General features: G+C 34.8%; 1 protein-coding gene across 1 annotated transcript; it reads left to right on the top strand.

Annotated features, from left to right (window-relative positions):
- Positions 1-1,088: 1,088 nt before the first annotated feature.
- Positions 1,089-2,918, top strand: LOC105172364 (S-adenosyl-L-methionine-dependent methyltransferase). The gene has a single exon (XM_011093754.3). It carries the CDS (start codon positions 1,493-1,495, stop codon positions 2,888-2,890), a length of 1,398 nt encoding a protein of 465 aa, XP_011092056.1. The 5' UTR covers positions 1,089-1,492; the 3' UTR covers positions 2,891-2,918.
- The last annotated feature ends 8,368 nt before the right edge of the window (positions 2,919-11,286 follow it).

The raw sequence follows: 11,286 nt of genomic DNA, 5'->3' as shown, positions 1-11,286 counted from the left end.
ACCTTTCCTAAACCAAGTTAATGGTTTAAGGAAAGCTTCAATGGCTTTCCATCCTCACCTCTTTTCTCGGCCGTATAAATAGGGGTGCCCTTCCCCTTCACGGATACGATACACAGAGAAATCTTCTAACCCTCTTACTCTTCTTCTTCGTAAAAAACCGTGAGTTCGAGGCTCATTTTGTGACTAGGTGAGAAAGAGATCTAAGTGATCTGTTTGTGTGGTCGTATCTCCGGTAACTTGTGGTGTTACTGTGGGCTTGGTGCTTGTTGGGTGCGGAACTGTTGTGGTCGTATCCCTTTACTTTGGACCTGGCGGATTCTGAGCCGACGATATAAACAAGTGTTTGTTTTTCTTTTAATCAGTTGTTCTCATTGTTATTTATCATTATTCACTGTAATATTGATCTGTATATATTAAGGAGTTTTGTACTCCATATCCTTTGTAATAGTTGGTTAGGATCGTCTGATATCCACTCTACAGGTGGTGATTGAAAAATGATATAAAAATAATATTTAACTTTTGTATAAAACATAATATATATTTAACTTTTATATAAAGTATATTATATTAACTTTTATTTATATAAATCAATATATTATATTTAACAAAAGAAAAAATTAATTGTGAAAGGAAAATGTCAACTGTATTTTAGAAAAATTTTAATTAATTCACAATTCAATCCTAAATTATAATTCAAAATAAAAATACTATATTACTTATACTCATTGCCTTATCAATATTAGTAAATATAAAATTGAATCACTTAATACAATTATTTTTAACTCAATCACAATTATTATCCCATAATTATTTATACGAATTAAATCATATCATGCTAAATAAAGAAGTCCATAGTAGTTACATTGAATTTACAACTATAAAAATGATTAGTTCGCTGGACATTGACATTCCTATAGGAAGTTATTAAGTCCGACCAACTACACTTCAATTGGCTTGTTTGTATGTATAGATATCTTTAGTCTATAAAAAAGACAAATCACAAGATTTAACTATTAACCTTAGTCATCACACTAGAATCTAGATTTCAGGGAAATCCATGTGAACCCGTTTTTTTTGTATAAAATATGCTACAACTTGTCAGACTCTCAGAGCTAAATTTCTGGTTTCCTCACGATGGTCAGTGCTGTTAAGCTTAGATTTCAAGGATTTCCAGCTCGAAAGGCCATTAAAGAGGGCAGTTTTTTAAGTGTTAAGTAAACATTTCCACTCACATTTTTCTATGTTACCAGAACTGGTAAGAACCTCCTTCTCTCCATTGTCCCATCTGTCAATTACACAGAACAAGTGAAGACAAGGAAACCGAGATCCTTAATTTGTAAGTTGTAAAGTCGCATGTTATTTTGAGAAATACATATGTTGAGTTGGAATCAGATTGTTGCAGCTTTTGTTATATATGTTGTGGTTTGTTTATATGGTTTAATTCTTTTGAGGTTTGATTGATAATTATCTGTATCTGGGGTGAGAATTAAGGATGGGAAAGTCGTGTTTTCCCAAGTGTAGGTTGGGGAGAATAATGGGTTGGCTTCAAATTGTGTTGGGAGGGCTTGTTATAATTGTGAGCATATCAAGTTTGTCTAGGTTCTACTCAGCTGGATTTTTCTTGCACAATGAGGATATCTGCAGACAGTTCTATGGTTCCAAGGTTGTTTATGAGGGCATTGACGTCATGTCCCTCACGGCCCGAGTGGAGGAAGTGCTGCGCAAGATGGAGAGCCTGCAGGACAAGCTTGAATCAGCCGTGCAACGGATGGATAAGAACAAGGAGGAGTTGCACAAAACCAACATCTCAAAATTGGAGTACAAGAAGTTCTTGGAGGAAGAGGTGATTAGGCCACTCTATAGCGCCCACATTGCACTTAGGCAGATTCGGTTGCCAAGAAATGAAAACGGAACGCTTCATGAGGATCCGTTGATCAATAGTTTCGTGGTTGAGGAGATTCGCAAGTACATAACTCCGAAGGAGAACCGAGTGGGGAAGATCAATATATATGGGACGGAGAGAGTTTACAACACGATTGGGCACGCGTGTGTGGTGATGAAGAAGGAGTTGGAAGAGTACATGGATTATGATGTCGGATCGTATTGCAAGGATGATTGGAATTTGGGGCAGAAGCTTATGATGCGCGGCTGTGATCCGTTGCCACGAAGACGTTGCTTGACGAGGGCATCTAAGCTGTATTTGAGGCCGTATCCGATCAATGAATCCCTTTGGAGAATGCCGGAGGGAAGAAATGTGAGGTGGAGTAATTATCAGTGCAGAAACTTTGAGTGCTTGTCTAGCAAGAATCCGAGGAGAGGTTATTCAAAATGCACCGGATGTTTCGAAATGGACAAGGAGAAGCTCAAGTGGGTTACTAACACATCTCTTCCTATTGACTTTCTCATCAAAGATGTCTTAGCAATCAAGCCCGGGGAGATACGAATCGGACTGGATTTTGGGGTCGGGACAGGGACGTTTGCTGCACGGATGAGGGAACGAGACGTGACGATCGTGTCAACGGCCTTAAACTTGGGCGCCCCCTTCAATGAAATGATTGCGCTAAGAGGGCTGATCCCTTTATACATGACGTTGAACCAACGGCTTCCTTTCTTTGACAACACAATGGATATAATCCACACGAGCGGCTTCCTGGACGGATGGATCGATCTGCAGTTGCTGGACTTCATCCTGTTCGATTGGGACCGTGTGTTGAGGCCGGGGGGATTGCTGTGGATCGATCGGTTCTTCTGTAAAAGGAAAGACTTAGATGACTACATGTACATGTTCTTGCAGTTCAGGTATAGAAAACACAAATGGGCTATTGCTCCTAAGTCTAAGGATGAAGTGTTTCTGTCTGCTTTGCTAGAGAAGCCACCCAGATCACTGTGATTGATATTGCAACTTCCTTTTCTTATTACATCCTTTGACAACTTTGCTGACTTTGTTCCTCTTGTATGTGAGACTGACTGCCTGTTTATGCCACAGAACAATATAGCAATTCTCTTTGAATAAGAACACACCGGTTCTCTTCTAGTGAAGGGTACTCCTTTGACATGTAAGAAAGATTTATGCTTTGGGATTTCTTACTCTTTGTTTGGATTTTGGATATAGTGAGAAAATTAAACTACTGGAGAAAGATTTTCTTTATTAATTTTATAAGGTGTAGCTTTTCATTTTCCCAGTTGAAATCCCAGTCCCAAACAGAGCATCAGTTGGTTATACATTAATAGATCATCTCTCTAACATTATGTGATGTCCTCGGACCGTGTAGAGTGAGGGACAAGTAGTTACTTTGAACATTTATAAGTGGAAAAACAAAATAAATTGATTAATTTAAAACTAGAAAAGACTATCAGACCAAAAAGATAAGATATTGATGGGTATACACGTGTAACCCCTGCAAAAAGACCGAACTATCCTTCATTAAGGGCATTATGGTCATTTCGCAATCAGGATTCGCGTCTTTTGTAACGGGCGGATCGCAGAGGACCCGACCCAGATCGCACAGACTAGTTGAAGACCCGGACAATGATAGCCGTTCGATCAGAACGCGAGCCAGTAGGATAAGGCCACGTGGCCCAGTATATGATATCCAACTGTGCTCAATAAATAGACCCCGATACGCCATTAATGAGGTAACTGATATGCATTAATTGAGCTCGAACTTTGAGATCGAATACATTTCTCTCGATCAACCTAACTTGAGCGTCGGAGGGTCATTGTCGGAGACGTGCCCGACGAGCTCACGGTTCGTGTTTCATTCTCAGGGAACCCGAAAATCTAGTCTAGGAAAAGTTGGACTATCTGCAGTGAGATTGTCTCAGGAGATCGCTAATTTCGACTCGAATCAGATATAATATTGCCAGTTTGAATTATGTTTATATCATAAATATAGAATATGCTTCGTGAATATGTTTAAATTTTTGTTGAGTAAAGACCTACAAAGTAGAAAATTCAAATAACCAAACAAAAATATTTTGATTATAGCACTTTGATGCGTAAGTTAAACAGATTATAAAAAGAAAAATGCTTCATTGGTCAGGTTATCTTGGTGTATGATTCGGGTCGAGGTCCCCCATGACTTAGTGATGACTGCGATGATCTGGCTTCTCTTTGGAGCATGGGTCCAAAGGAATTACTACGATCTAGATAAATAAGGTTGACATGCATATAAAATGTTGGGCTTGTTAGGGTGCCTCCCACCTAAAACCTTTCGATATTTAAATTAATATTAAGTTCGAGATTATAAGGGTCATATAGTGCGATATGATAGTAATAAAATGAGATAATTATACTCTTCTCCTCTCAGGTTTGGTGTAATTATACGTAAACCCCCTATAATTTGAAAAATCATATTTAGCATTGTTGAGTTTGCTTCTATTTAAAAAATAAGTCTTTATGTTAGTTAAAATTCACCAAATTTATTGATAATAACAAAAAAAATTAAAAAAAGTCTATATTAACCCCTGATTGACTTATTGCAAGTTAAATAAATCTTTTTATGATCAAATTACCCTCACCCATCTTCACATATTAATGCATATGAGAATATATATCTTCACTGTTAGAAGGGTAGTTTGGTGGCAAAAAAATTGTTTGACCTATAGTAAGCCAGTAATCAGTCAATCGAGTGTAAATATCAATTTTTTTCTTTTTTGTTAATATCAGCAAATTCAGTAGATTTTGATTAATTGAGTATTTATTTGTTAGACGGAAGCAAACCTCAGGAGTGCTAAATGTAATTTTTCAAACTACAGGAAATCTATGTATAATTACACCAAACCTTAGGAAAGGAGAGTATAATTATCCCTAATAAAATGCACACCTTGTAAAATTGTTCTACTAGTATTTATAGAGGCTTATGTATCGGTACTCGTACGAATCACGTGTCATTTAAATAGCCATTAGACGGGTTGAAGATAAAGGATGGTAATGGAATCGGGTCATCTCAGATAGGGTGGATTTTGAAACTTAAGCGAGTCTCGGGGCGGGTCTGGGTCTAATGGTTTGGCCCTGAAACCGTCCTGATTAATTTTTTTAGTTTTTTTATATTTTATACATATTTATATAAATATATCTATACATATATAAAATATATACATACAATTTAATTATACTTACATATAATACATAACTTAATATTATTATAAATTAAAAATAATGATATAAAGAATTATAAATCTTTTAATGTTCATATAAGTAACACATATTCTAAAATCTTTAATATTTCAATGCCTAAATTTATACATATATATTTTTTTAAAAAAATAATCTTTTAATTGTTATATTGTCCCATATTTATAGAGTTGTGATAATATTATTTTTAAAAAATATATACTTTTTATTATTTTAAAAATATTAACTAGGTCTAAATCGATGTTTCCCTGTTACGGGGGCCAGCCCAGTCTAGGTCCAAAATTTTCTTGGTTAGGCAATTATGGTTTTGGCAACTTACCTAAACCATCCAGTTGCCATCCCAATTGGAAATCTATGGTTGATAATTCAGATCATCAGATCAGGCAAATTGGCACTACAATAAAATACGGGATTTGTAACGGCTATTTTGCAATGGCTAAGGGGCCATTCCGATACGCATGGCTTTTGTTACAAATTTGTAACGGATAAGTTGTGCTGACGTCATGTCAGGTATTATAAATTTCACTAAGTTCTAATGGCCGAAGCCGTTTGAAGGCCATTACAAAGTAAATATATCACAAAAGTTGTTAAAAGATAAAGACCGTTATAGTTTGTCATAATTTTTGTAATTGTTATTGAATGTATGGACGACCTACATTTCTTATAATATCAGCCATTACAAACAACATATGAAAGGCCGCTACAAATTTTTAAAAGAGAAAGACTGTTACAAAATTCGATAATTATTTTTGGCCGTTACTAGTTTCATATGGTTTTTGGCATGGCCAGTTAAGTTTGGAACGACTTGGAGAAAAAATGTATAGTTGTTACAAGAGCCGTGTAAAAAATCTTGAGAAATACTATGTTGAGAGGGTGTTATAAAAGCCATGGGGATATGCACGCTATTTTTACCCGCTTGTAGTATAAAAGTCATTCCAATATTTTTTTCACTCCAAAAATTGTTACAAAAACCAGCACAAAATTGCTTATATATATGTGTGTGTTGCAAGTTGTTTTCACGTCATTTTATTTATTTTATATTTGATTATTAACCACACACACTCTCAATATCTCTCTGATTTCGTGCATATACACTTGATCAGGTAGAATTGCTTAATTGTTTAACCGGCAACTACTAATCTCTTGAGTTGGTTGCCCAGGTAACAACAACTAATTTAACTATTTTTTTAATTAAATTATAGTTTAATTATTTTAGTTTTATGATTTTTTTATCTTATATTTTATGTATTCTTAATTAGTGTAATATAATATTTATAAATTTATAGATCTAATTATATAATTATATATATATCTATACGTGTTAATATGCAGTGATATATCATCATGGTACGACAACTGAGGAGATGGATGTATGGTAAGAACCTCTAGGGGAGGACAGCTATTACACTAATGTTTGATGATGGGTTAAAACTTTCATAGAATGTGGACATGTGGATGGAGACAAAATTAGGTTTCCTTGCCGAAAGTGCAAAAACATAAAATTTAGAACACCTGACAATGTCAGTTATCACTTGAATATGCGAGGGTTTATGTCAAAATATTATAACTGAACTTCGCATAGTGAGGAGAGGGTACAGGAGTACTTTGATATTGTGACTGCCATTCCAGTGCAGGAGGAGCAAACCCCAATTTCTCATGAGGAGGGTAATTATTCACACTAGGGTATTAACAATAGATGCACTGGGCACAGAAGATAATTTTTTATGCAGTTGGGCCGGGTTATTTCTCGTCTTACCACGATAGTGTGTCTGATGATGGTACGAGATCCTACCCTACTGATGCCGACCCGAGTTCATATTATTATGATGGTGGCCCCTATGATTATGTATTAGGGTTGGTAGACCAATTTTGTGATATAGTGCATGTTGTCGACCAGCCATTATGGAACGGTTGCACCCAATCTCAATTGGTATCTATTGCTAATTTGGTGAATATCAAGACGGGCGGTCATATTTTTTAGCGATCATATACAGATGTATATAGTTTATCGTATATAAATGAGGACAATGACTTCTATGGGATAATCAAATAGATCATTAAATTAACATATCCACTTATTCGGAACTTGCACATCGTTTTGTTCAAGTGTTGTTGGGTCGATCCAGTAAGAGGCATGAAGGTCCACCCTCGTTATCATCTCGCTGATGTGAAATTTAAAAAGGTGTACCAAAGGCTGAACCATTCATACTGACACAACAAGTAGTACAAGTGTACTACACTGAGTACCCAAGTATGAAGAGAGACAAAACAGATGGGATGCTTGTTTACAAAACCAAGGCTTGAGAGTAGTTGATGAGTCTTGGTGGACTGATATCGCATATCAGCTGGAGAAAGTCGTACCAGTCCCTGAAATTACTACGGACAATTAGATTTACGATCTCCATGATCCCGTGCAGGTCCATCACGGACGTCACATGTTCAAACTGATAATGAAGAAGACAAGAATGATGAAGATAGCTTCAAGGACTACGGGACTGATGAATATGAGGCTACAAATTCTAGTATTTTGTAATGAAATATTTCAAATTTGTAATATTTTATAAATAAAAATTTAACTTTTTTTAAAAAAAATTATTTATTTGGAACAGCCAATTATTAACAACACCGTTGCAACGGCCGTTCTAAATTATGGCGAAAAACTTTTGGCACCAACTAGAAAAATAGAAGAAAATGAACTTTTGTAACGGCCATAATTTAAAAGGTCGTTACAAAAGTCGGTCCATGTTATAAAAATGGGGCAAAATAAAAAAAAATGGGGGGATCATTTCATTTTATTGGCCGTTACAAAAGCTATAACAAAACCCGGTGCTATCCTGAAATTGTAGACCCATTTTAAAAGCCATTACAAGAATTGTTTTATTTTAAAAACTTATGTTTGCAATTACGATATCTTAAAATTTGGGCACCCGATTCATACCAAGTTTAAATATATAAGACTGTGTTCATTATATCATATCAGACAGTATGATTTAAAATCACATTGCCTGATTCAACGAATACACCGTCTTGAATTATTACTCTTATATTCCAAATTTGATATCTTGTCATTCGTATACCGAATAAGGCTAAAACTTTGGCAACTGTATTCTACTGTAAGTATGATCATATCTAATAGTTTGATCTAAATTTTGACGGTCAGATTAATCCATGTAGTACAACAATGTAAGATGATAGTTACATCAATGTAATACTAGCATTTATGATTATACAAATTTATTGCATACTATGAATATATATCAATGTCAACTATAATTTTTTTTATGTATTTCAATTGTATTTATTCCACATAATGGATACTTTTCTACCACATTAAATTGTTCAGTATAATTTTTTTTGTACATTTTAATAAAAAAATAATTGATTATGTAGAATACTATTTGTAACGACTTTTTGAACGTGTAGGAGCAAAACGGCATCATTTTTTATGTTTAGAATACCCTTTGTAATGGTTTTATACAAGGTGGCAATACGATGTCATTTATGATAATTCAAATGCCATATGTTATAACTCTCTTTGTAATGACTTTATACACGGTTATATTATTGTAATTCCTCTAGCTACGACTACTCACTTATTGTAATACCCTTTGTATAGTTTTTGGAACGATAAAAAAAAAAGATATATAATCGACATTTAGCATATTTTCCTCACTCTCTTCTCTCACTGTGCCCCCCCCCCTACCCCCACCCCCATGTCTGCCTCACCCACCATGTCTGACCAAGATTTCACACTGCGATCCACGCTACAGTCAAAGGACATTATCTGTATCCCTAGGGAAAAATATTGTAGATCCCATAGGAGCACCAATTATTCTAGTTTAACAATGTAAAAGTAAGAATTATATTTAATTTTAAGTAATACTTATATTTTATAATCTAATACTTATATTTTTTTAATATGTGAAATTTGCAGTTGTCTTACTGGTGGGACTGCGACGAGGAGTTAATGTTGAAAGTCGTCAAGTCGCAGATGGGTAAGTTTCTAGGGAAGCGGTTCGCCAAACGCCTGTAATCAGTTTACCTGACCGCTGTGGCTAGCCGAGGAGATTTGGCACCAGCTTTTGGAGTACTTGGCGAGCCTAGAATTTCAGGCACAGTCGGCGAAGAATAAGGTTAATCGGACAGCCAACCTGGACGCAGCTGCTATCGTCTACTACAGGGGGGTCGTCCTTCATTGGGACCCACAAGCGTAAGATTGTAAGTATTTTGAACTATAGTATTAGTTAATTTAATTTTTAAAATTTTTAATTATTTTTTTAAATAATTTTTGAACACGAGGCACAACCCGAACACCCCGTTAAACAAATGGAGGTGTTTGAGAAGTGCTACAAAGAGAAGGAGGACGGCCAATAAAGTTTTCGTTTGCGATCCATAAAGTTTGGAATAAAATTCTTGAACCTTTTTTTTATCTCTATTTCTTTGCATCGAGGACGAGCAAAGGGTTAAGTGAGGGGATATTTGATACGATCGTATTTTTTGCTTATTTCATATGATATTTTGACCTATGTTGTGACCAAAATGCTCCTAATTAAATATTATTTTGCAGTATTATGACAAATAAAATGAAAAATGAAGAGAAGCAACCAAAATAAAAATTCGAACAAGACTCAAACTCGATTCCCGGCAAGAATTTGAAGCTGCTTAGACTACCTTTTGATGAATGAGGAGTTTAACTAGGATAAATGATTTTATTTTCATTAGTTTTTAGTTCAATTAGGAATCTACCTTTTAATCCTAGTAAAATTAGGTATCTAGTTATTATATATATGTGATGTAATTTACTTTAAGAGTAACTTTTGAACTCTTGAGAATTTCAGACCTTGAATTCTTATCTCTCTATTTCTCTACATTTTTATGATATTTTCTTACTCTACTTTTCGTGCATTCTTCCATAAGCATGTCTAGCTAGTTCTCTCATTCCGATTGAAGACTTGGTGAATGTTCCAACACGTGTGAGATCTAATTTATACTTTTGACTTTTATTCATATTGGTATTTGTGTTGTTTTCTGTGCTTTTATTACAAATCATCCGATTTATGAATGACAGGTACCATTATTCATTGTCAAGAATATTTGCCTAGCAAATTGAACTTGCAAATTCGTAATTGTTTGTTTAGTTCAATAACTAGTGGTAACATAGCATAATTGATTATGTAGAAGTTTTCGATTATGCTGTGGGGAATGCAAAGGTTTTCGATTATATATGGTCAATTTTGAGTATAAAATTGATAAAGTATTGAATAAAATTAAATATATAAAAAATTTATAAATAAAAATATATATATATAAAAAAATAAAATAAAGTAGAAAAAGCTCGCTAGCGGATGAACAGAGAGAATTGAGCTCAAGCTTGAGTCGAGCTCAAAATTGAGGCTCACGAGCCGGCTCGACTTGTCTGCAAGCCCTAATCACAGCCCAGCAGGTCCACTGCTCCATCGCCCTCACCACCACAACTGCTGGGCCCCGACCTTGATGATCGGGTAGCGAGGCTCAAGGAGTGGATCGATGCGGCGAATAGATCCCACTTGACACGATCCTCCAACGCCTTAGCCTCCAGCTGATCCCCGGTACCCGACGATGACGAACACGCAGCCGAAGGGAATGTTGATTTATATTAGAATTATTTATTTTTATTTGTAAAATACAATTTTTAAACAATACTCTTATTTTTATAATTAATTGTTTTATTTTCTTGTTTATATATTTTTTAATATAATATTACGTATTTAAGAAATTAAAACTGTCCAGATATAACAAAAACTTCAATAATTTATTTTTACAAAAATAAATATTAAAATAGATAAAATTTAATTAAATATTATAAAAAATATTTTTCGATCATTGCTTTTATATTGACTTTTGGAATAAGAATTGTTGTTATATAATCTCGAAGTTGTTACAAAGACAGTGCAAAAGATAGACATCGATTTTGAAAATGGCCTTCCAAGAGCCATTAATAAAACAGTATAAAAAACAGTTAGAAAGGCAGATGCAAACTAAAACCAACATACATATATGGAGTTACAAAGGCCATTACAAAAACTGTGGAAAAAAGAAATAAAAAGCTCGATACAACAGCCGTTACAACATAATGCACAGCCGTTACAAAAAGTATTCCAACAACCGAT

The sequence above is a fragment of the Sesamum indicum genome, linkage group LG10 (genome assembly GCF_026168435.1).
Source record: "Sesamum indicum cultivar Baizhima isolate 11 linkage group LG10, ASM2616843v1, whole genome shotgun sequence".
In the NCBI taxonomy this organism is placed as follows: domain Eukaryota; kingdom Viridiplantae; phylum Streptophyta; class Magnoliopsida; order Lamiales; family Pedaliaceae; genus Sesamum; species Sesamum indicum.
Note: the sequence above shows the minus strand (reverse complement) of the source record. Positions and strands in the feature narration are given on the sequence as shown.

Bases quoted from the DNA above. Each gene is read 5' to 3' on its own strand.
- LOC105172364 (XM_011093754.3), top strand. From the start codon at position 1,493: ATGGGAAAGTCGTGTTTTCCCAAGTGTAGGTTGGGGAGAATAATGGGT.